The sequence below is a fragment of the Oncorhynchus masou genome, chromosome 31 (genome assembly GCF_036934945.1).
Source record: "Oncorhynchus masou masou isolate Uvic2021 chromosome 31, UVic_Omas_1.1, whole genome shotgun sequence".
NCBI lineage: Eukaryota > Metazoa > Chordata > Actinopteri > Salmoniformes > Salmonidae > Oncorhynchus > Oncorhynchus masou.
The window spans coordinates 102,189,412-102,215,964 of record NC_088242.1 but is presented as its reverse complement, the minus strand read 5'-3'; the positions used below and the strand labels follow the sequence as shown (position 1 = coordinate 102,215,964).

General features: G+C 48.1%; 1 protein-coding gene across 1 annotated transcript in view; it reads right to left on the bottom strand.

Moving 5' to 3' along the window:
* Positions 1 to 26,553, bottom strand: part of atp10a (ATPase phospholipid transporting 10A) — a 171,996-nt gene that overhangs the window by 30,441 nt on the left and 115,002 nt on the right. The window contains exons 13-15 of the mRNA XM_064952702.1: positions 20,242 to 20,426; positions 15,207 to 15,558; positions 9,090 to 9,166 (exon numbers count right to left, since the gene is read on the bottom strand). Coding sequence (XP_064808774.1) covers positions 9,090 to 9,166; positions 15,207 to 15,558; positions 20,242 to 20,426 — 614 coding nt within the window. The remainder of the gene's footprint in view (positions 1 to 9,089; positions 9,167 to 15,206; positions 15,559 to 20,241; positions 20,427 to 26,553) is intronic.

The window sequence follows — 26,553 nt, the reverse complement described above, 5'->3', positions numbered from 1 at the left end:
GAGACACACACAGAATACTCAGAGAGAGAGAGACACACACAGAATACTCAGAGAGAGAGACACACACAGAATACTCAGAGAGAGAGACACACAGAGAGAGAGAGAGACACACACAGAATACTCAGAGAGAGAGAGAGAGAGAGAGACACAGAATACTCAGAGAGAGAGAGACACACACAGAATACTCAGAGAGAGAGACACACAGAATATTCAGAGAGAGAGACACACACAGAATACTCAGAGAGAGAGAGACACACTCAGAATACAGAATACTCAGAGAGAGAGACACACAGAATACTCAGAGAGAGAGAGACACACAGAATACTCAGAGAGAGAGACACACAGAATACTCAGAGAGAGAGAGACACACAGAATACTCAGAGAGAGAGAGACACACACATAATACTCAGAGAGAGACACACAGAATACTCAGAGAGAGACACACAGAATACTCAGAGAGAGACACACAGAATACTCAGAGAGAGAGAGAGACACACAGAATACTCAGAGAGAGAGAGAGAGACACACAGAATACTCAGAGAGAGAGAGACACACAGAATACTCAGAGAGAGACACACAGAATACTCAGAGAGAGAGACACACAGAATACTCAGAGAGAGAGAGAGACACACACAGAATACTCAGAGAGAGAGAGACACACAGAATACTCAGAGAGAGAGAGACACACAGAATACTCAGAGAGAGAGACACACAGAATACTCAGAGAGAGAGACACACAGAATACTCAGAGAGAGAGAGAGACACACAGAATACTCAGAGAGAGAGACACACACAGAATACTCAGAGAGAGAGAGACACACAGAATACTCAGAGAGAGAGAGAGACACACACAGAATACTCAGAGAGAGAGACACACACAGAATAGACACACAGAATACTCAGAGAGAGAGACACAGAATACTCAGACAGAGAGACACACAGAGAGAGAGAGACACACAGAATACTCAGAGAGAGAGAGAGACACACAGACTCACACACAGAATACTCAGAGAGAGAGAGAGAGAGACACACAGAATACTCAGAGAGAGAGAGACACACACAGAATACTCAGAGAGAGAGAGACACACAGAATACTCAGAGAGAGAGAGACACACAGAATACTCAGAGAGAGAGAGACACACAGAATACTCAGAGAGAGAGAGACACACAGAATACTCAGAGAGAGAGAGAGACACACAGAATACTCAGAGAGAGAGACACACAGAATACTCAGAGAGAGAGACACACACAGAATACTCAGAGAGAGAGAGAGACACACAGAATACTCAGAGAGAGAGAGAGAGAGACAGACAGAATACTCAGAGAGAGAGAGACACACACAGAATACTCAGAGAGAGAGACACACACACAGAATACTCAGAGAGAGAGAGACACACAGAATACTCAGAGAGAGAGACACACAGAATACTCAGAGAGAGAGAGAGACACACACAGAATACTCAGAGAGAGAGAGACACACAGAATACTCAGAGAGAGAGACACACAGAATACTCAGAGAGAGACACACAGAATACTCAGAGAGAGAGACACACAGAATACTCAGAATACTCAGAGAGAGAGACACACAGAATACTCAGAGAGAGAGAGACACACAGAATACTCAGAGAGAGAGAGAGACACACAGAATACTCAGAGAGACAAAATAGAGAGAGACACACAGAATACTCAGAGAGAGAGACACACAGAATACTCAGAGAGAGACACACAGAATACTCAGAGAGAGAGAGACACAGAATACTCAGAGAGACACACAGAATACTCACACACAGAATACTCAGAGAGAGACACACAGAATACTCAGAGAGAGAGAGACACACAGAATACTCAGAGAGAGAGAGACACACACAGAATACTCAGAGAGACACACAGAATACTCAGAGAGAGACACACAGAATACTCAGAGAGAGAGAGACACACAGAATACTCAGAGAGAGAGACACACAGAATACTCAGAGAGAGAGAGACACACAGAATACTCAGAGAGAGAGAGAGACACACAGAATACTCAGAGAGAGAGAGACACACAGAATACTCAGAGAGAGAGAGACACACAGAATACTCAGAGAGAGAGAGACACACAGAATACTCAGAGAGAGAGACACACAGAATACTCAGAGAGAGAGACACACAGAATACTCAGAGAGAGAGACACACAGAATACTCAGAGAGAGAGAGACACACAGAATACTCAGAGAGAGAGAGAGACACACAGAATACTCAGAGAGAGAGAGACACACAGAATACTCAGAGAGAGAGAGACACACACAGAATACTCAGAGAGAGAGAGAGACACACAGAATACTCAGAGAGAGAGAGAGACACACAGAATACTCAGAGAGAGAGAGACACACAGAATACTCAGAGAGAGAGAGAGAGAGACACACAGAATACTCAGAGAATAAGAGAGAGACACACACAGAATACTCAGAGAGAGAGACACACACAGAATACTCAGAGAGAGAGAGACACACAGAATACTCAGAGAGAGAGACACACAGAATACTCAGCGAGAGAGAGAGACACACAGAATACTCAGAGAGAGAGAGACACACAGAATACTCAGAGAGAGAGACACACAGAGAGACACACACAGAATACTCAGAGAGAGAGAGAGAGAGACACACAGAATACTCAGAGAGAGAGAGAGAGAGACACACAGAATACTCAGAGAGAGAGACACACACAGAATACTCAGAGAGAGAGAGAGAGAGACACACAGAATACTCAGAGAGAGACACACACACAGAATACTCAGAGAGAGAGACACACAGAATACTCAGAGAGAGAGAGAGAGACACACAGAATACTCAGAGAGAGAGAGACACACACAGAATACTCAGAGAGAGAGACACACACAGAATACTCAGAGAGAGAGAGACACACAGAATACTCAGAGAGAGAGAGACACACACAGAATACTCAGAGAGAGACACACAGAATACTCAGAGAGAGAGACACACAGAATACTCAGAGAGAGAGAGACACACAGAATACTCAGAGAGAGAGAGACACACAGAATACTCAGAGAGAGAGAGAGAGAGACACAGAATACTCAGAGAGAGAGAGAGACACACAGAATACTCAGAGAGAGAGACACACACAGAAATACTCAGAGAGAGAGAGAGAGACACACAGAATACTCAGAGAGAGAGACACACAGAATACTCAGAGAGAGAGACACACACAGAATACTCAGAGAGAGAGACACACACAGAATACTCAGAGAGAGAGAGAGACACACAGAATACTCAGAGAGAGAGAGACACACACAGAATACTCAGAGAGAGAGAGACACACACAGAATACTCAGAGAGAGAGAGACACACAGAATACTCAGAATACTCAGAGAGAGAGAGACACACAGAATACTCAGAGAGAGAGACACACAGAATACTCAGAGAGAGAGAGAGAGACACACAGAATACTCAGAGAGAGAGACACACAGAATACTCAGAGAGAGAGAGAGAGAGAGACACACAGAATACTCAGAGAGAGAGAGACACACAGAATACTCAGAGAGAGAGACACACAGAATACTCAGAGAGAGAGACACACAGAATACTCAGAGAGAGAGACACACAGAATACTCAGAGAGAGACACACACAGAATACTCAGAGAGAGAGAGACACACAGAATACTCAGAGAGAGAGAGACACACAGAATACTCAGAATACTCAGAGAGAGAGACACACAGAATACTCAGAGAGAGAGACACACACAGAATACTCAGAGAGAGAGAGACACACACAGAATACTCAGAGAGAGAGAGACACACAGAATACTCAGAGAGAGACACACAGAATACAGAGAGAGAGAGACACACAGAATACTCAGAGAGAGAGAGACACACAGAATACTCAGAGAGAGACACACAGAGAGAGAGACACACAGAATACTCAGAGAGAGAGACACACAGAATACTCAGAGAGAGAGAGACACACAGAATACTCAGAGAGAGAGAGACACACACAGAATACTCAGAGAGAGAGACACACACACAGAGAGACACACAGAGAGAGAGACACACACAGAATACTCAGAGAGAGAGAGAGACACACAGAATACTCAGAGAGAGAGAGACACACAGAACACACAGAATACTCAGAGAGAGACACACACAGAATACTCAGAGAGAGAGAGACACACAGAATACTCAGAGAGAGAGAGACACACAGAATACTCAGAGAGAGAGAGAGACACACACATAATACTCAGAGAGAGAGACACAGAATACTCAGAGAGAGACACACAGAATACTCAGAGAGAGAGAGACACACAGAATACTCAGAGAGAGAGAGACACACACAGAATACTCAGAGAGAGAGAGACACACACAGAATACTCAGAGAGAGAGACACACACAGAATACTCAGAGAGAGAGAGACACACAGAATACTCAGAGAGAGAGAGACACACACAGAATACTCAGAGAGAGACACACAGAATACTCAGAGAGAGAGAGACACACAGAATACTCAGAGAGACAGAGAGACACACAGAATACTCAGAGAGAGAGAGACACACACAGAATACTCAGAGAGAGAGAGACACACAGAATACTCAGAGAGAGAGACACACAGAATACTCAGAGAGAGAGACACACAGAATACTCAGAGAGAGAGAGAGACACACAGAATACTCAGAGAGAGAGAGAGACACACAGAATACTCAGAGAGAGAGAGACACACAGAATACTCAGAGAGAGAGAGACACACAGAATACTCAGAGAGAGAGAGACACACAGAATACTCAGAGAGAGAGAGAGACACACAGAATACTCAGAGAGAGAGAGACACACAGAATACTCAGAGAGAGAGAGACACACAGAATACTCAGAGAGAGAGAGACACACAGAATACTCAAAGAGAGAGAGAGAGACACACAGAATACTCAGAGAGAGAGACACACAGAATACTCAGAGAGAGAGAGAGACACAGAATACTCAGAGAGAGAGACACACACACAGAATACTCAGAGAGAGAGAGAGACACACACAGAATACTCAGAGAGAGACACACAGAATACTCAGAGAGAGACACACAGAATACTCAGAGAGAGAGAGACACACACAGAATACTCAGAGAGAGAGACACACACAGAATACTCAGAGAGAGAGACACACACAGAATACTCAGAGAGAGAGAGACACACAGAATACTCAGAGAGAGAGAGAGAGAGAGAGACACAGAATACTCAGAGAGAGAGACACACACACAGAATACTCAGAGAGAGAGAGACACACAGAATACTCAGAGAGAGAGAGACACACAGAATACTCAGAGAGAGAGACACACACAGAATACTCAGAGAGAGACACACACAGAATACTCAGAGAGAGAGAGACACACAGAATACTCAGAGAGAGAGAGACACACAGAATACTCAGAGAGAGAGAGAGACACACAGAATACTCAGAGAGAGAGACACACACAGAATACTCAGAGAGAGAGAGAGACACACAGAATACTCAAAGAGAGAGAGACACACAGAATACTCAGAGAGAGAGAGAGACACACAGAATACTCAGAGAGAGAGAGACACACAGAATACTCAGAGAGACAGAGAGACACACAGAATACTCAGAGAGAGAGAGACACACACAGAATACTCAGAGAGAGAGACACACAGAATACTCAGAGAGAGAGAGACACACAGAATACTCAGAGAGAGAGAGACACAGAATACTCAGAGAGAGAGAGACACACAGAATACTCAGAGAGAGAGAGAGAGACACAGAATACTCAGAGAGAGAGACATACACACAGAATACTCAGAATACTCAGAGAGAGAGACACACACAGAATACTCAGAGAGAGAGAGACACACAGAATACTCAGAGACACACAGAATACTCAGAGAGAGACAGAGACACACAGAATACAGAATACTCAGAGAGAGAGAGACACAGAATACTCAGAGAGAGAGACACACAGAATAGTCAGAGAGAGAGAGAGACACACAGAATAGTCAGAGAGAGAGAGACACACAGAATACTCAGAGAGAGAGAGAGACACACAGAATACTCAGAGAGAGAGAGACACACACACAGAATACTCAGAGAGAGAGAGAGACACACACAGAATACTCAGAGAGAGACACACAGAATAGTCAGAGAGAGAGAGACCCGACAGATGTGGATGTAAGGACATCTCCATAGATAACGGCTGTTTCCTGCTGTTTGGGGTGTTTTAGTGTGTGTGTGTGTGTAGTCAGGGGGGGGGGATGAGGCTCTGAATCACTGCTGTTTGGGATGTTTTAGTGTGTGTGTGTGGGGGGGGGACATTGCTGATTTTAGGATCTAGTTTCAACCTCCTGCCAAATGTATGACCATATTAGAGACACATATTTCTCTCAGATTACACAGACCCCCCCCCCAATAATTTGAAAACAAATCCAAATTTGGTAACCTCCCATACAGTTGAAGTCGGAAGTTTAGATACACCTTCGCCAAATACATTTAATCCTAGTAAAGTTTCTCTGTCTTCGGTCAGTTAGGATCACCGCGTTATTTTACAGATGTGAAGTGTAGAGAGAATGATTATTCTGTTCCGACAGAAACCACCTTCATTGTGACGGGCCTGAATGTGTCTGAACCGTCCCAGTGCTTCTCCTTCCGATAGGGCGCTTCCCCCTTTAATTACATTTTAAATTGCCAGCATCAGCTGCACAAAAAGTGGGGTTTGTGATGGTGGTGTGAATGAGGAAGTGTTCAACCCTCAGTTCCGAAGCTTCTTCACTCCGTTTGTTTTGTTGTATTTCAAAGTGCTGCTTTGTAGCCTTGTCTCAAGTTTAACCAGGATCGGATCATTGCCTCCTTTGGACTTCACATCTCAGTTGGTCTCTGCTGATTCTTCGTGGCCTTTTCTCCGCTGGAGATCTGTTAGCGGATCGGATTGTCTGACTGACCGACTGACTACTACTTTTTAGCACACGGTATTTAATTTGTTTGAGTGTGATTTATACCGTATTGATTTGTGGTCAGTTGCAATTGAAGACTACTGCGATATGATACTTTATGGTTGTGTGGTAAAAGAGTTTGACATTTTGATTGTATGATTAATACTGGGTTTACGCTACACTTGTATGAACGGACAAACATTGCGTGACGAAGGTCACTTGAGTTCCCTGAACTCCTTTACTGGGCTGGACTCTTTTAGGCCCGAGGTACAGGACATTTCTGGAGGAACCAGAACTCATTGTTATATTATTATATGTGTGTGTAATCATTGATGTTGTTTCCAATGTTTTAAGGGTTTATGAAAAGTATATTTCCATCCTGACTTTTACATAAGTCCTTTGTATTGGTGGAGACTTGAAGGACCAGATGGGACTCATTCCCTCCCAAACTAAAAGGACAAATCTATATTTTCTCTGGTCGGCACCACCCATCTGTCACCACCCATCTGTCACCTCTAACAAACAATAACCTCAAGTCACAACCGTTCCACCATGTTCCCTCCCTTCCTCCTGTCCTTCCCCCTGTCCTTTTTCCTGTCCTTCCCCCTGTCCTTTTTCCTGTTTCCCCCTGTCCTTCCTCCTGTCCTTCCTCCTGTCCTTCCTCCTGTCCTTCCTCCTGTCCTTCCTCCTGTCCTTCCCCCTGTCCTTCCCCCTGTCTTTCCTCCTGTCCTTCCCCCTGTCCTTCCTCCTGTCCTTCCCAGTCCTTCCTCCTGTCCTTCCCCCTGTCCTTCCTCCTGTCCTTCCTCCTGTCCTTCCTCATCCCTCATTCCTTTATATATTTTATCATCCTCTCTCCTTATCTACTCCTCCTCTTCCACTGTGGTTTTCCTCCTCTGTCCTCTCTCTTCCTCTGTGGTTCTCCTCTGTGGTTCTCTCCTCTCTGGTTCTCCTCCTCTCTGGTTCTCCTCCTCTCTGTCCTATCTTCCTCTGTGGTTCTCCTCCTCTCTGGTTCTCCTCCTCTCTGTCCTATCTTCCTCTGTGGTTCTCCTCCTCTCTGGATCTCCTCCTCTCTGTCCTCTCTTCCTCTGTGGTTCTCCTCCTCTCTGGATCTCCTCTCTGTCCTATCTTCCTCTGTGGTTCTCCTCCTCTCTGGATCTCCTCCTCTCTGGTTCTCCTCCTCTCTGTCCTATCTTCCTCTGTGGTTCTCCTCCTCTCTGTCCTCTCTTCCTCTGTGGTTCTCCTCCTCTCTGGATCTCCTCCTCTCTGTCCTCTCTTCCTCTGTGGTTCTCCTCTCTGGATCTTCTCCTCTCTGTCCTCTCTCCTCTGTGTTTCTCCTCCTCTCTGGATCTCCTCCTCTCTCCTCTCTGGATCTCCTCCTCTCTGTCCTCTCTCCTCTGTGTTTCTCCTCCTCTCTGGATCTCCTCCTCTCTGGATCTCCTCCTCTCTCCTCTGTAGATCTCCTCCTCTCTGGATCTCCTCCTCTCTGTCCTCTCTCCTCTGTGTTTCTCCTCCTCTCTGGATCTCCTCCTCTCTGTCCTCTCTCCTCTCTGGTTCTCCTCCTCTCTGGATCTCCTCGTCTCTGGATCTCCTCCTCTCTCCTCTGTAGATCTCCTCCTCTCTGGATCTCCTCCTCTCTGGATCTCCTCCTCTCTCCTCTGTAGATCTCCTCCTCTCTGGATCTCCTCCTCTCTGTCCTCTCTCCTCTCTGGATCTCCTCCTCTCTGTCCTCTCTCCTCTGTGTTTCTCCTCCTCTCTGGATCTCCTCCTCTCTGTCCTCTCTCCTCTCTGATTCTCCTCCTCTCTGGATCTCCTCGTCTCTGGATCTCCTCCTCTCTGGATCTCCTCCTCTCTGGATCTCCTCCTCTGTCCTCTCTCCTCTCTGATTCTCCTCCTCTCTGGATCTCCTCCTCTCTGGATCTCCTCCTCTCTGGTTCTCCTCCTCTCTGGATCTCCTCCTCGCTGGTTCTCCTCCTCTCTGGATCTCCTCCTCAGTCCTCTCTCTTCCTCCTTGTCTCCCCATCTCTCCTCCTCCCTCGGCTCCCCCCTCTTTTCCCACTCCTCATCCCCTCCTCATGCTCTCACTGTCTCTATAGTCTCTCCTTTCTGTCTCCACCTCCCACCCTCCCTCCGTCCTCTCCCCCTTTAAGGCCCAGCTCATGTTTCTCTTTACCTGCATGCCCTCTTGTCCTGAGATGCCGACGCCCACATCAGCCACCTGAATCATGCTGACATCATTAGCCCCATCACCTGAGATTAATGAGATGGGGGGAGAGAGAGAGAGGGGAGAGAGAGGAAGGGGGAGGAGGGAGGGAGGGAGAGGGGGGGGAGAGAGGGGATGGGAGGAGGGAGGGAGAGGGGGGGGTGAGGGGGATGGAAGGAGGGGGAGGGAGAGAGGGGTGAGGGGGATGGGAGGAGGGAGGGAGAGGGGGGGGGAGGGGGATGGGAGGAGGGGGAGGGAGAGGGGGAGGGGGATGGGAGGATGGAGGGGGAGGGAGAGGGGGAGAGGGGGGGGAGGGGAGAGGGGGAAGGGGATGGGAGGAGGGGAGGGAGAGGGGGAGGGGGAGGGGGAGGGGGGAGGGGGGGGGAGAGGGGGGGATGGGAGGAGGGAGGGAGAGGGATGGGAGAGGGGGAGAGGGGGATGGGAGGGAGGGAGGGGAGGGAGGGAGAGGGGGGGAGAGGGGGATGGGAGGAGGGAGGGAGAGGGGGAGAGGGGGATGGGGGAAGGGAGAGGGGGAGGGGGATGGGAGGAGGGAGGGAGAGGGGGAGAGGGGGATGGGAGGAGGGAGGGAGAGTGGGAGGGAGAGAGAGAGACACACTCAGTAAGAGGAGCTAGTAGCTCCCAACCACTTGTCCTCTGTACTCCACCTTGGTGCTAAAACAGCAAAACAGGTGAAGACCCCCACCAGCACCACCAGTAACAGTCAGTAAACAGGGGAAGACCCCCACCAGCACCACCAGTAACAGTCAGTAAACAGGGGAAGACCCCCACCAGCCCCACCAGTAACAGTCAGTAAACAGGGGAAGACCCCCACCAGCACCACCAGTAACAGTCAGTAAACAGGTGAAGACCCCCACCAGCACCACCAGTAACAGTCAGTAAACAGGGGAAGACCCCCACCAGCACCACCAGTAACAGTCAGTAAACAGGGAAGACCCCACCAGCACCACCAGTAACAGTCAGTAAACAGGGAAGGGAAGACCCCCCCAGCATCAGCAGTAACAGTCAGTAAACAGGGGAAGACCCCCATCAGCAGTAACAGTCAGTAAACAGGGGAAGACCCCCATCAGCAGTAACAGTCAGTAAACAGGGGAAGACCCCCATGAGCAGTAACAGTCAGTAAACAGGGGAAGACCCCCATCAGCACCACCAGTAACAGTCAGTAAACAGGGGAAGACCCCCATCAGCACCACCAGTAACAGTCAGTAAACAGGGGAAGACCCCCATCACCAGTAACAGTCAGTAAACAGGTGAAGACCCCCACCAGCACCACCAGTAACAGTCAGTAAACAGGGGAAGACCCCCACCAGCACCACCAGTAACAGTCAGTAAACAGGGGAAGACCCCCACCAGCACCACCAGTAACAGTCAGTAAACAGGTGAAGACCCCCACCAGCACCACCAGTAACAGTCAGTAAACAGGGGAAGACCCCCACCAGCACCACCAGTAACAGTCAGTAAACAGGGGAAGACCCCCATCAGCAGTAACAGTCAGTAAACAGGGAAGACCCCACCAGCAGTAACAGTCAGTAAACAGGGAAGACCCCATCAGCAGTAACAGTCAGTAAACAGGGGAAGACCCCCATCAGCAGTAACAGTCAGTAAACAGGGGAAGACCCCCATCAGCAGTAACAGTCAGTAAACAGGGAAGACCCCATCAGCAGTAACAGTCAGTAAACAGGGGAAGACCATCAGCAGTAACAGTCAGTAAACAGGGAAGACCCCATCAGCAGTAACAGTCAGTAAACAGGGAAGACCCCATCAGCAGTAACAGTCAGTAAACAGGGGAAGACCCCCACCACCAGTAACAGTCAGTAAACAGGGGAAGACCCCCATCACCAGTAACAGTCAGTAAACAGGTGAAGACCCCCACCAGCACCACCAGTAACAGTCAGTAAACAGGGGAAGACCCCCATCACCAGTAACAGTCAGTAAACAGGGGAAGACCCCCATCAGCAGTAACAGTCAGTAAACAGGGGAAGACCCCCATCAGCAGTAACAGTCAGTAAACAGGGGAAGACCCCCATCAGCAGTAACAGTCAGTAAACAGGGGAAGACCCCCACCAGCACCACCAGTAACAGTCAGTAAACAGGGGAAGACCCCCATCAGCAGTAACAGTCAGTAAACAGGGGAAGACCCCCATCAGCAGTAACAGTCAGTAAACAGGGGAAGACCCCCATCAGCAGTAACAGTCAGTAAACAGGGGAAGACCCCCATCAGCACCACCAGTAACAGTCAGTAAACAGGGGAAGACCCCCATCAGCACCACCAGTAACAGTCAGTAAACAGGGGAAGACCCCCATCACCAGTAACAGTCAGTAAACAGGTGAAGACCCCACCAGCACCACCAGTAACAGTCAGTAAACAGGGGAAGACCCCCACCAGCACCACCAGTAACAGTCAGTAAACAGGGGAAGACCCCCACCAGCACCACCAGTAACAGTCAGTAAACAGGGGAAGACCCCCACCAGCACCACCAGTAACAGTCAGTAAACAGGGGAAGACCCCCACCAGCACCACCAGTAACAGTCAGTAAACAGGGGAAGACCCCCACCAGCACCACCAGTAACAGTCAGTAAACAGGGGAAGACCCCCATCAGCAGTAACAGTCAGTAAACAGGGGAAGACCCCCACCAGCAGTAACAGTCAGTAAACAGGGGAAGACCCCCATCAGCAGTAACAGTCAGTAAACAGGGGAAGACCCCATCAGCAGTAACAGTCAGTAAACAGGGGAAGACCCCCATCAGCAGTAACAGTCAGTAAACAGGGGAAGACCCCCATCAGCAGTAACAGTCAGTAAACAGGGGAAGACCCCCATCAGCAGTAACAGTCAGTAAACAGGGAAGACCCCCATCAGCAGTAACAGTCAGTAAACAGGGGAAGACCCCCATCACCAGTAACAGTCAGTAAACAGGGGAAGACCCCCATCAGCAGTAACAGTCAGTAAACAGGGGAAGACCCCCATCAGCAGTAACAGTCAGTAAACAGGGGAAGACCAGCAGTAACGACAGTCAGTAAACAGGGGAAGACCCCCATCAGCAGTAACAGTCAGTAAACAGGGGAAGACCCCCACCAGCAGTAACAGTCAGTAAACAGGGGAAGACCCCATCAGCAGTAACAGTCAGTAAACAGGGGAAGACCCCATCAGCAGTAACAGTCAGTAAACAGGGGAAGACCCCCATCAGCAGTAACAGTCAGTAAACAGGGGGAAGCACCACCAGTAACAGTCAGTAAACAGCAGTAACAGTCAGTAAACAGGGGAAGACCCCCATCAGCAGTAACAGTCAGTAAACAGGGGAAGACCCCCACCAGCAGTAACAGTCAGTAAACAGGGGAATACACTACAGCTTCATAGAGGAAACAGTTCCCTCAAAGGTTCCTGTACTTACAAACAGCGGAGTGTGAATGTGGTTGGTGAAGTATGACTTATAGCTGAGTGTGAATGTGGTTGGTGAAGTATGACTTTTATAGCGGAGTCTGAATGTGGTTGGTGAAGTATGACTTTTATAGCTGAGTCTGAATGTGGTTGGTGAAGTATGACTTATAGCTGAGTGTGTATGTGGTTGGTGAAGTATGACTTATAGCGGAGTGTGAATGTGGTGGGTGAAGTATGACTTATAGCTGAGTGTGAATGTGGTTGGTGAAGTATGACTTATAGCTGAGTGTGAATGTGGTTGGTGAAGTATGACTTATAGCTGAGTCTGAATGTGGTTGGTGAAGTATGACTTATAGCTGAGTGTGAATGTGGTTGGTGAAGTATGACTTATAGCTGAGTGTGAATGTGGTTGGTGAAGTATGACTTATAGCTGAGTGTGAATGTGGTTGGTGAAGTATGACTTATAGCTGAGTGTGAATGTGGTTGGTGAAGTATGACTTATAGCTGAGTGTGAATGTGGTTGGTGAAGTATGACTTATAGCTGAGTGTGAATGTGGTTGGTGAAGTATGACTTATAGCTGAGTGTGTATGTGGTTGGTGAAGTATGACTTATAGCTGAGTGTGAATGTGGTTGGTGAAGTATGACTTATAGCTGAGTGTGAATGTGGTTGGTGAAGTATGACTTATAGCTGAGTGTGAATGTGGTTGGTGAAGTATGACTTATAGCTGAGTCTGAATGTGGTTGGTGAAGTATGACTTATAGCTGAGTGTGTATGTGGTTGGTGAAGTATGACTTATAGCTGAGTGTGAATGTGGTTGGTGAAGTATGACTTATAGCTGAGTGTGAATGTGGTTGGTGAAGTATGACTTATAGCTGAGTCTGAATGTGGTTGGTGAAGTATGACTTATAGCTGAGTGTGAATGTGGTTGGTGAAGTATGACTTATAGCTGAGTGTGAATGTGGTTGGTGAAGTATGACTTATAGCTGAGTGTGTATGTGGTTGGTGAAGTATGACTTATAGCTGAGTATGACTTTGAATGTGGTTGGTGAAGTATGACTTATAGCTGAGTGTGTATGTGGTTGGTGAAGTATGACTTATAGCTGAGTGTGAATGTGGTTGGTGAAGTATGACTTATAGCTGAGTGTGAATGTGGTTGGTGAAGTATGACTTATAGCTGAGTGTGCATGTGGTTGGTGAAGTATGACTTATAGCTGAGTGTGAATGTGGTTGGTGAAGTATGACTTATAGCGGAGTGTGAATGTGGTTGGTGAAGTATGACTTATAGCTGAGTGTGAATGTGGTTGGTGAAGTATGACTTATAGCTGAGTGTGAATGTGGTTGGTGAAGTATGACTTATAGCTGAGTGTGTATGTGGTTGGTGAAGTATGACTTATAGCTGAGTGTGAATGTGGTTGGTGAAGTATGACTTTTATAGCTGAGTGTGAATGTGGTTGGTGAAGTATGACTTATAGCTGAGTGTGTATGTGGTTGGTGAAGTATGACTTATAGCTGAGTGTGAATGTGGTTGGTGAAGTATGACTTATAGCTGAGTGTGTATGTGGTTGGTGAAGTATGACTTATAGCTGAGTGTGTATGTGGTTGGTGAAGTATGACTTATAGCTGAGTGTGAATGTGGTTGGTGAAGTATGACTTATAGCTGAGTGTGAATGTGGTTGGTGAAGTATGACTTATAGCTGAGTGTGCATGTGGTTGGTGAAGTATGACTTATAGCTGAGTGTGAATGTGGTTGGTGAAGTATGACTTATAGCTGAGTGTGTATGTGGTTGGTGAAGTATGACTTATAGCTGAGTGTGAATGTGGTTGGTGAAGTATGACTTATAGCTGAGTGTGCATGTGGTTGGTGAAGTATGACTTATAGCTGAGTGTGTATGTGGTTGGTGAAGTATGACTTATAGCGGAGTGTGAATGTGGTTGGTGAAGTATGACTTATAGCTGAGTGTGTATGTGGTTGGTGAAGTATGACTTTTATAGCGGAGTGTGAATGTGGTTGGTGAAGTATGACTTATAGCTGAGTGTGAATGTGGTGGGTGAAGTATGACTTTTATATCTGTGTATGTGGGGGTGAAGTATGACTTTTATATCTGTGTATGTGGTGGGTGAAGTATGACTTTTATATCTGTGTATGTGGGGGTGAAGTATGACTTTTATATCTGTGTATGTGGTGGGTGAAGTATGACTTTTATAGCTGTGTAAGAATTTGAGAGAATTGCGAGAATGCCAAGAGTGTGAAAAGCTGTCATCAAGGCAAAGGATGGCTACTTTGAAGAATCTCAAATATATGTTGATTTGTTTAACACTTTTCTGGTTACTACATGATTCCATATGTGTTATTACATAGTGTTGATGTCTTCACTACTATTCTACAATGTTGAAAATAGTAAAAATACAGAAAAACCCTTGAATGAGTAGGTGTGTCTCTGTAACCGTTAAAAGATTCTATATATATATATATATTTTTTTTAACTTTGTTGAACTAGACTGGTACATACCTATAGCCAGCGTTGACGAACTAGACTGGTACATACCTATAGCCAGCGTTGAGGAACTAGACTGGTACATACCTATGGCCAACGTTGAGGAACTAGACTGGTACATACCTATAGCCAGCGTTGAGGAACTAGACTGGTACATAACTGTGGGCAGCGTTGAGGAACTAGACTGGTACATACCTATGGCCAGTGTCATGACCTTCAGTTTGTTCCGGACCAGTTTAACCACCATACTCTTCTGCAGCGGTGTGGAGCGACAGCAGAGGACTGAACGACAGCTCCTCGCCACCGCCAGGAACTTCTCATCGAGGGTGCTGTCCAGCGCGTAGGCCAGCGTCCGCCCGTCAATCACCAAACCCAGCCGGTGCACCAGGAAGGACTGGGTCTGGGAGGGGGAGGGGGGGGGAGGAGGAGGAGGGGGGAAGGAGTAGGCTGGAGCGTAGTCTTTCTGAAAGGATCTGGAAGGATCCGAGGACAGGAACTTAGCCTGGATGTAGTGTAGACTCTCCTCTAGAAGGACTGCCATCGCCTCCTGTTGCAGAGACCGACAGGGCAGAGAGGGAGAGAGACAGGCAGAGAGGGGGAGAGAGAGAGACAGGCAGAGAGGGGGAGAGAGAGACAGGCAGAGAGGGGGAGAGAGAGACAGGCAGAGAGGGGGAGAGAGAGACAGGCAGAGAGGGGGAGAGAGAGACAGGCAGAGAGGGGGAGAGAGAGACAGGCAGAGAGGGAGAGAGAGAGACAGGCAGAGAGGGAGAGAGAGAGACAGGCAGAGAGGGGGAGAGAGAGAGACAGGCAGAGAGCGAGAGAGACAGGCAGAGAGGAGAGGGAGAGAGAGAGACATGCAGAGAGGGAGAGAGAGAGAGACAGGCAGAGAGGGAGAGAGAGAGACAGGCAGAGAGGGAGAGAGAGAGACAGGCAGAGAGGGAGCGAGAGAGACAGGCAGAGAGGGAGAGAGAGAGAGACAGGCAGAGAGGGGGAGAGAGAGACAGGCAGAGAGCGAGAGAGAGAGAGACAGGCAGAGAGGAGAGGGAGAGAGAGAGAGACAGGCAGAGAGGGAGAGAGAGAGACAGGCAGAGAGGGAGAGAGAGAGACAGGCAGAGAGGGAGAGAGAGAGAGAGACAGGCAGAGAGGAGAGAGAGAGAGACAGGCAGAGAGGGAGAGATACAGGCAGAGAGAGCGAGAGACAGGCAGAGAGGGAGAGAGAGAGAGACAGGCAGAGAGAGCGAGAGACAGGCAGAGAGGGAGAGAGAGAGAGGCAGAGAGAGAGAGACAGGCAGAGAGGGAGAGAGAGAGAGACAGGCAGAGAGAGAGAGACAGGCAGAGAGGGAGAGAGAGAGAGGCAGGCAGAGAGAGCGAGAGACAGGCAGAGAGGGAGAGAGAGAGGCAGAGAGAGAGAGACAGGCAGAGAGGGAGAGAGAGAGACAGGCAGAGAGGGAGAGAGAGAGAGACAGGCAGAGAGGGAGAGAGACAGGCAGAGAGGGAGAGAGAGAGAGAGGCAGAGAGGCAGAGACAGGCAGAGAGGGAGAGAGACAGGCAGAGAGGGAGAGAGAGAGAGACAGGCAGAGAGGGAGAGAGACAGGCAGAGAGGGAGAGAGACAGGCAGAGAGGGAGAGAGAGAGAGAGAGAGAGGCAGAGAGGCAGAGAGAGAGGGAGGCAGAGAGAGAGGGAGGCAGGCAGAGAGAGAGAGAGAGAGACAGGCAGAGAGGGAGAGAGAGAGACAGGCCGAGAGGGAGAGAGAGAGACAGGCCGAGAGGGAGAGAGAGAGGGAAAGCGAGAGAGACAGGCAGAGAGGGAAAGAGAGAGACAGGCAGAGAGGGAGAGAGACAGGCATAGGATCAGAGAGAGACAGACAGGGAGAGAGAGAGAGGCATGGGGTCAGAGAGACAGAGGGAGAGAGACCGGCATAACAGTAGTAGAAGCTCTCCTCCAGTTAGATGGTGCTGCAGTGGATACAAGCAGTTTTACAAGGCTCCTGATCAATTCAGTTTATTTTAGACTGATCTTAATTATTTTGGTACATAATGTCTCTGCCATAATTTCCTATGTATGAAAACAACTTCTGGACATTAGAACATCGATCACTAACCACAATTTGGATGTAAATTTCTACTTTAACGGAGTAGGCAGGACATTCTTCTTACTCCGAAACAGGCCCTAATACCCGGGACTTGAAAGAGGAAGTGACGGAGCAAGACACTACGTTGGCGAGTAAATAAACTGCCTCTACCTGATTGTCCGTTTGCTAATGGAATGTACAATGACTAGAGAATAAACTGGATGAGCTCCGCTCAAGACTATCCTATCAACAGGACCTGAAGAATTGTAATATTCTGCTTCACGCAGGACACGGATAGAATTATAGTGAAGACATAAACTATGAAATAACACATATGGAATCATGTTGTTACTAAAGAAGTGTTCAACAAATCAAAATACATTTAATTTGTGAAATGCATTTCCTTCTTGATGTGTTTGAGCCAATCAGTTATGTTGTGACAAGGTAGGGGGGGTATACAGAAGAAGGTATTTTACGAAATAAAGCTAAGTCCAAATAATGGCAAGAACAGCTCAAATAAGCAAAGAGAAATGACAGTCCATCATTACTTATCCCAGTCTGCTGTCCCCACATGCTTCAAGATGGCCACCATTGTTCCTGTACCCAAGAAGGCAAAGATAACTGAACTAAATCACTATCGCCCCGTAGCACTCACTTCTGTCATCATGAAGTGCTTTGAGAGACTAGTCAAGGATCATATCACCTCCACCCTACCTGACACCCTAGACCCACTTCAGTTTGAATACCGGGCTGTGTCACCGCCTGGTACGGCAACTGCACCGCCCAAAACCGCAGGGCTCTCCAGAGGGTAGTGAGGTCTGCACAACGCATCACCGGGGGCAAACTACCTGCCCTCCAGGACACCTACACCACCCGATGTTACAGGAAGGCCATAAAGATCATCAAGGACATCTACCACCCGAGCCACTGCCTGTTCACCCCGCTATCATCCAGAAGGCGAGGTCAGTACACGTGCATCAAATCTGGAACCGAGAGACTGAAAAACAGCTTCCATCTCAAGGCCATCAGACTGTTAAACAGCTTCTATCTCAAGGCCATCAGACTGGTAAACAGCTTCTATCTCAAGGCCATCAGACTGTTAAACAGCTTCTATCTCAAGGCTATCAGACTGGTAAACAGCTTCTATCTCAAGGCCATCAGACTGGTAAACAGCTTCTATCTCAAGGCTATCAGACTGGTAAACAGCTTCTATCTCAAGGCCATCAGACTGTTAAACAGCTTCTATCTCAAGGCCATCAGACTGGTAAACAGCCATCACTAACTCAGAGAGGCTGCTGCCTACATTGACACCCAATCACTGGCCACTTTAATAAATGGATCACTAGTCAATAGTCACATAATGCCACTTTAATAATGCTTACATATCTTACATCATATGTATATACTGTACTCTATACCATCTACTGCACCTTGCCTATGCCGCTCGGCCATCGCTCATTCATATATTTATATGTACATATTCTCATTCACCCCTTTAGATTTGTGTGTATTAGGTAGTTGTTGTGGAATTGTTAGATTATTACTGCACTGTCAGAACTAGAAGCACAAGCATTTCGCTATCCTCGCATTGACATCTGCTAACCATGGGTATGTGACCAATAACATCTGCTAACCATGTGACCATTAACATCTGCTAACCACGTGACCAATAACATCTGCTAACCATGTGACCAATAACATCTGCTAACCATGTGTCCAATAACATCTGCTAACCATGTGACCATCAACATCTGCTAACCATGTGTCCATTAACATCTGCTAACCACGTGACCAATAACATCTGCTAACCATGTGACCATTAACATCTGCTAACCATGTGACCATTAACATCTGCTAACCATGTGACCAATAACATCTGCTAACCATGTGACCAATAACATCTGCTAACCATGTGACCAATAACATCTGCTAACCATGTGACCAATAACATCTGCTAACCATGTGACCATTAACATCTGCTAACCATGTGACCAATAACATCTGCTAACCACGTGACCAATAACATCTGCTAACCATGTGACCAATAACATCTGCTAACCATGTGACCAATAACATCTGCTAACCACGTGTCCATTAACATCTGCTAACCATGTAACCATTAACTGATCTGATCTGGAGGACTCACTAAACAGAGAACATCCCTGGTCATCCCTACTGCTTCTGATCTGGAGGACTCACTAAACAGAGAACATCCCTGGTCATCTACTGCCTCTGATCTGGAGGACTCACTAAACAGAGAACATCCCTGGTCATCCCTACTGCCTCTGATCTGGAGGACTCACTAAACAGAGAACATCCCTGGTCATCACTACTGCCTCTGATCTGGAGGACTCACTAAACAGAGAACATCCCTGGTCATCTACTGCCTCTGATCTGGAGGACTCACTAAACAGAGAACATCCCTGGTCATCCCTACTGCCTCTGATCTGGAGGACTCACTAAACAGAGAACATCCCTGGTCATCACTACTGCCTCTGATCTGGAGGACTCACTAAACAGAGAACATCCCTGGTCATCTGCTGCCTCTGATCTGGAGGACTCACTAAACAGAGAACATCCCTGGTCATCCCTACTGCCTCTGATCTGGAGGACTCACTAAACAGAGAACATCCCCGGTCATCCCTACTGCCTCTGATCTGGAGGACTCACTAAACAGAGAACATCCCTGGTCATCTGCTGCCTCTGATCTGGAGGACTCACTAAACAGAGAACATCCCCGGTCATCCCTACTGCCTCTGATCTGGAGGACTCACTAAACAGAGAACATCCCCGGTCATCCCTACTGCCTCTGATCTGGAGGACTCACTAAACAGAGAACAACCCTGGTCATCCCTACTGCATCTGATCTGGAGGACTTTCTAAACAGAGAACATCCCCGGTCATCCCTACTGGCGGACTCACTAAACACACATGCATCCTTTGTAAATGATGTCTGAGTGTTGGAGCCCCTGGCTCAAGTATGACAAGTGGGTACTTTTTCCACCACTGGCATTGAGTGTGATGATCTCACCTGAGAGCCAGCGTTGAGTGTGATGATCTCACCTGAGAGCCAGCGTTGAGTGTGATGATCTCACCTGAGAGTCAGCATTGAGTGTGATGATCTCACCTGAGAGTCCGCGTTGAGTGTGATGATCTCACCTGAGAGTCCGCGTTGAGTGTGATGATCTCGTCGTCAGGTTCCAGCAGCTTGCAAGCGTAGGCGATGTTGATGGCTGTCTCCTGTTTGTCCCCCGTCAGAACCCAGATCTGGAGCCCTGCCTTCCGCAGCGACGCAATGGTCTCTGGGACACCATCTTGTAGACGGTCCTCTACACCCGTTGCTCCTAGAAAACCATACAAATATCAACAGCTGCTGCATTAAAACATAATCTTTGATGAGGTCTTCAGGGGCCATCAGTGTTGAAGGTATGCAGTACCAGTATGAACCTCCCTGGGGCCTCATTCAACACCAAAGTTTGGTATTTCTCCATTTTGAATTTGACAGGATAGTGTGCTGTGCGTATCTTCACACAAATCTCAAATCATGTGTACGCACAACTTCTAGTGGTGGATGAACTGTATTGCAAGCCAACATTGTTATTTTGGGGGAATAGAGGAGTTTGATGCACCTGGAGTATAATAATGGTAGGCTAATAGACGCATTAAAACGTAGGCCTGAGGCCTCCCGAGTGGAGCAGTGGCCTAATGAAAACATTCAAACAGAGGCCTGAGGCCTCCCGAGTGGAGCAGTGGCCTAATGAAAACATTCAAACAGAGGCCTGAGGCCTCCCGAGTGGAGCAGTGGCCTAATGAAAACATTAAAACAGAGGCCTGAGGCCTCCCGAGTGGAGCAGTGGCCTAATGAAGACATTCAAATGTAGGTCTGAGGCCTCCCGAGTGGAGCAGTGGCCTAATGAAAACATTCAAACGTAGGCCTGAGGCCTCCCGAGTGGAGCAGTGGCCTAATGAAAACATTCAAACGTAGGCCTGAGGCCTCCCGAGTAGAGCAGTGGCCTAATGAAAACATTCAAACAGAGGCCTGAGGCCTCCCGAGTGGAGCAGTGGCCTAATGAAGACATTCAAATGTAGGTCTGAGGCCTCCCGAGTGGAGCAGTGGCCAAATGAAAACATTCAAACGTAGGCCTGAGGCCTCCCGAGTGGAGCAGTGGCCTAATGAAAACATTCAAACAGAGGCCTGAGGCCTCCCGAGTGGAGCAGTGGCCTATTGAAAACATTCAAACAGAGGCCTGAGGCCTCCCGAGTGGAGCAGTGGCCTAATGAAAACATTCAAACAGAGGCCTGAGGCCTCCCGAGTGGAGCAGTGGCCTAATGAAAACATTCAAACAGAGGCCTGAGGCCTCCCGAGTGGAGCAGTGGCCTAATGAAAACATTCAAACGTAGTCCTGAGGCCTCCCGAGTGGAGCAGTGGCCTAATGAAAACATTAAAACGTAGGCCTGAGGCCTCCCGAGTGGAGCAGTGGCCTAATGAAAACATTCAAACAGGCCTGAGGCCTCCCGAGTGGAGCAGTGGCCTAATGAAGACATTCAAATGTAGGTCTGAGGCCTCCCAGGAGGTGGCCAAATGAAAACATTCAAACGTAGGCCTGAGGCCTCCCGAGTGGAGCAGTGGCCTAATGAAAACATTCAAACAGAGGCTTGAGGCCTCCCGAGTGGAGCAGTGGCCTAATGAAAACATTCAAACAGAGGCCTGAGGCCTCCCGAGTGGAGCAGTGGCCTAATGAAGACATTCAAATGTAGGTCTGAGGCCTCCCGAGTGGAGCAGTGGCCTAATGAAGACATTCAAATGTAGGCCTGAGGCCTCCCGAGTGGAGCAGTGGCCTAATGAAAACATTCAAACAGAGGCCTGAGGCCTCCCGAGTGGAGCAGTGGCCTAATGAAAACATTCAAACGTAGGCCTGAGGCCTCCCGAGTGGAGCAGTGGCCTAATGAAAACATTAAAACGTAGGCCTGAGGCCTCCCGAGTGGAGCAGTGGCCTAATGAAAACATTCAAACAGGCCTGAGGCCTCCCGAGTGGAGCAGTGGCCTAATGAAAACATTAAAACGTAGGCCTGAGGCCTCCCGAGTGGAGCAGTGGCCTAATGAAAACATTCAAACAGAGGCCTGAGGCCTCCCGAGTGGAGGAGTGGCCTAATGAAAACATTCAAACAGAGGCCTGAGGCCTCCCGAGTGGAGCAGTGGCTTAATGAAAACATTCAAACAGAGGCCTGAGGCCTCCCGAGTGGAGCAGTGGCCTAATGAAAACATTCAAACAGAGGCCTGAGGCCTCCCGAGTGGAGCAGTGGCCTAGTGAAAACATTAAAACGTAGGCCTATTTTTTTTGCTAATGTATGATGGGGGTCCCTGGTTTTCCTGTGAGGGGGTCCCTGGTTTTCCTGTGAAGGGGTCCTTGGGCATAAGAGTTTGATGACCCCCTGGTCTGAACCATAACCATATTGCTGGACATGTCTCTTTTTCTGACTGGTTTATTATCAGGCTTCTACCATCTATCCAATCAACAGCCAACCATGTACCATCTATCCATTCAACAGCCAACCATGTACCATCTATCCATTCAACAGCCAACCATGTACCATCTATCCATTCAACAGCCAACCATGTACCATCTATCCAATCAACAGTCAACCATTTACTATTTATCCAATCAACAGCCAACCATGTACCATTTATCCAATCAACAGCCAACCATGTACCATCTATCCATTCAACAGCCAACCATGTACCATCTATCCATTCAGCAGCCAACCATGTACCATTTATCCATTCAGCAGCCAACCATGTACCATTTATCCAATCAACAGCCAACCATGTACCATCTATCCATTCAACAGCCAACCATGTACCATCTATCCATTCAACAACCAACCATGTACCATCTATCAATTCAACAGCCAACCATGTACCATCTATCAATTCAACAGCCAACCATGTACCATCTATCCATTCAACAGCCAACCATGTACCATCTATCCATTCAAAAGCCAACCATGTACCATTTATCCAATCAACAGCCAACCATGTACCATTTATCCAATCAACAGCCAACCATGTACCATCTATCCATTCAACAGCCAACCATGTACCATCTATCCATTCAACAGCCAACCATGTACCATCTATCCATTCAACAGCCAACCATGTACCATTTATCCAATCAACAGCCAACCATGTACCATTTATCCAATCAACAGCCAACCATGTACCATCTATCCATTCAACAGCCAACCATGTACCATCTATCCATTCAACAACCAACCATGTACCATCTATCCATAAAAACAGCCAACCATGTACCATCTATCCATTCAACAGCCAACCATGTACCATCTATCCATTCAAAAGCCAACCATGTACCATTTATCCAATCAACAGCCAACCATGTACCATTTATCCAATCAACAGCCAACCATGTACCATCTATCCATTCAACAGCCAACCATGTACCATCTATCCATTCAACAGCCAACCATGTACCATCTATCCATTCAACAGCCAACCATGTACCATCTATCCAATCAACAGTCAACCATGTACCATCTATCAATTCAACAGCCAACCATGTACCATCTATCCATTCAACAGCCAACCATGTACCATCTATCCATTCAACAGCCAACCATGTACCATTTATCTAATCAACAGCCAACCATGTACCATTTATCCAATCAACAGCCAACCATGTACCATCTATCCATTCAACAGCCAACCATGTACCATTTATCCATTCACCACCTATCATGTACCATTTATCCATTCAACAGCCAACCATGTACCATTTATCCATTCAACAGCCAACCATGTACCATTTATCCAATCAACAGCCAACCATGTACCATTTATCCATTCAACAGCCAACCATGTACCATTTGTCCATTCAATAGCTGTTCAGGAGTCTTATGGCTTGGGGGTAGAAGCTGTTTAGAAGCCTCATGGACCTAGACTTGGCACTCCGGTACCGCTTGCCATGCGGTAGCAGAGAGAAGAATCTATGACTAGGGTGGCTGGAGTCTGAATTTGTATGTCCTTCCTCTGATACCGCCTGGTATAGAGGTCCTGGTTGGCAGGTTCTTCAAAGTAGCCACCCTTTGCCTTGATGACATCTTTGCATACTCTTGGCATTCTCTCACCAGCTTCATGAGGTAGCCACCTGGAATGCTAAACTCTGGTGCCCAAACACTAGGCATGTCCTGGAGCTGTTGGAGAACAGACTAGTGTCACTCAGCCACATATAATTCACACTGGCACAAACAACCTGAGGACCCAGCAGGAAAGTGTGGCCACAGCACTCACAGGAGTGATTGAAAAAGCTTCTTCCACTTTCCCCAATGCACAAGTGGTTATCTCCACCCTGCTACCACAAAAGGGCTTTCACCTTGTCACCTTGCCATACAGTGGGTGAATGCAAGCATTTCCCAGGACTGTGCCTCAAAACCTAATGTCTACCTGGCCCACCACTCCACCCTGGACTTGAATATCCCCTCTACAAGGCAGCAGTCCCTACCTGGCCCACCACTCCACCCTGGACTTGAATATCCCCCTCTACAAGGCAGCAGTCCCTACCTGGCCCACCACTCCACCCTGGACTTGTATATCCCCTCTACAAGGCAGCAGTCCCTACCTGGCCCACCACTCCATCCTGGACTTGAATATCCCTCTCTACAAGGCAGCAGTCCCTACCTGGCCCACCACTCCACCCTGGCCTTGAATATCCCCCTCTACAAGTCAGCAGTCCCTACCTGGCCCACCACTCCACCCTGGACTTGTATATCCACCTCTACAAGGCAGCAGTCCCTACCTGGCCCACCACTCCACTCTGGACTTGTATATCCACCTCTACAAGGCAGCAGTCCCTACCTGGCCCACCACTCCACCCTGGACTTGTATATCCCCCTCTACAAGGCAGCAGTCCCTACCTGGCCCACCACTCCACCCTGGCCTTGTATATCCACCTCTACAAGGCAGCAGTCCCTACCTGGCCCACCACTCCACTCTGGACTTGTATATCCACCTCTACAAGGCAGCAGTCCCTACCTGGCCCACCACTCCACCCTGGACTTGAATATCCCCTCTACAAGGCAGCAGTCCCTACCTGGCCCACCACTCCACCCTGGACTTGAATATCCCCTCTACAAGGCAGCAGTCCCTACCTGGCCCACCACTCCACCCTGGCCTTGTATATCCCCTCTACAAGGCAGCAGTCCCTACCTGGCCCACCACTCCACCCTGGCCTTGTATATCCCCTCTACAAGGCAGCAGTCCCTACCTGGCCCACCACTCCACCCTGGACTTGAATATCCCCCTCTACAAGGCAGCAGTCCCTACTTCTGACAGGACCATGTAGGACGTACCCCTCACACAGGAGCAAGACACCCCATCCCGACCGTATTGATGGGGTTCTGAGTGATGGTTTACCATAGCTGTGGTATGTGTGTGGCAATGGCGGAATAACATTAAAACTCGTTAACGATGATCGATGGTGCTGGTTGTCTTTGCTCGCTGTAACTAACAAAGTTATACAGGAGTTACAGGAGTGGAAATCGTGTTTTTTCTGTGAATGTTGGAGTTGATGTGCAATGGATGTAATCAAGCCCCCAGAGGTGTTGAGCCTGGATGTTGTTATCAAGCCCCCAGAGGTGTTGAGCCTGGATGTTGTTATCAAGCCCCCAGAGGTGTTGAGCCTGGATGTTGTTATCAAGCCCCCAGAGGTGTTGAGCCTGGATGTTGTTATCAAGCCCCCAGAGGTGTTGAGCCTGGATGTTGTTATCAAGCCCCCAGAGGGTTGAGCCTGGATGTTGTTATCAAGCCCCCAGAGGTGTTGAGCCTGGATGTTGTTATCAAGCCCCCAGAGGTGTTGAGCCTGGATGTTGTTATCAAGCCCCCAGAGGTGTTGAGCCTGGATGTTGTTATCAAGCCCCCAGAGGTGTTGAGCCTGGATGTTGTTATCAATGCCCCCAGAGGTGTTGAGCCTGGATGTTGTTATCAAGCCCCAGAGGTGTTGAGCCTGGATGTGAGCCTGGATGTTATCAAGCCCCCAGAAGTGTTGAGCCTGGATGTTGTTATCAAGCCCCCAGAGGTGTTGAGCCTGGATGTTGTTATCAAGCCCTCAGAGTGTTGAGCCTGGATGTTGTTATCAAGCCCCCAGAGGTGTTGAGCCTGGATGTTGTTATCAAGCCCCCAGAGGTGTTGAGCCTGGATGTTGTTATCAAGCCCCCAGAGGTGTTGAGCCTGGATGTTGTTATCAAGCCCCCAGAGTGTTGAGCCTGGATGTTGTTATCAAGCCCCCAGAGTGTTGAGCCTGGATGTTGTTATCAAGCCCCCAGAGGTTTTATGTACCGGAGGACTTTGGTAAGGCCGTCATCGTAAAAAATAATTTGTTCTTAACTGAATTACCTCGTTAAATAAAGGTTAAAACATTTTCTTAAACAACCTTCATGAACACAACCAAATTATTA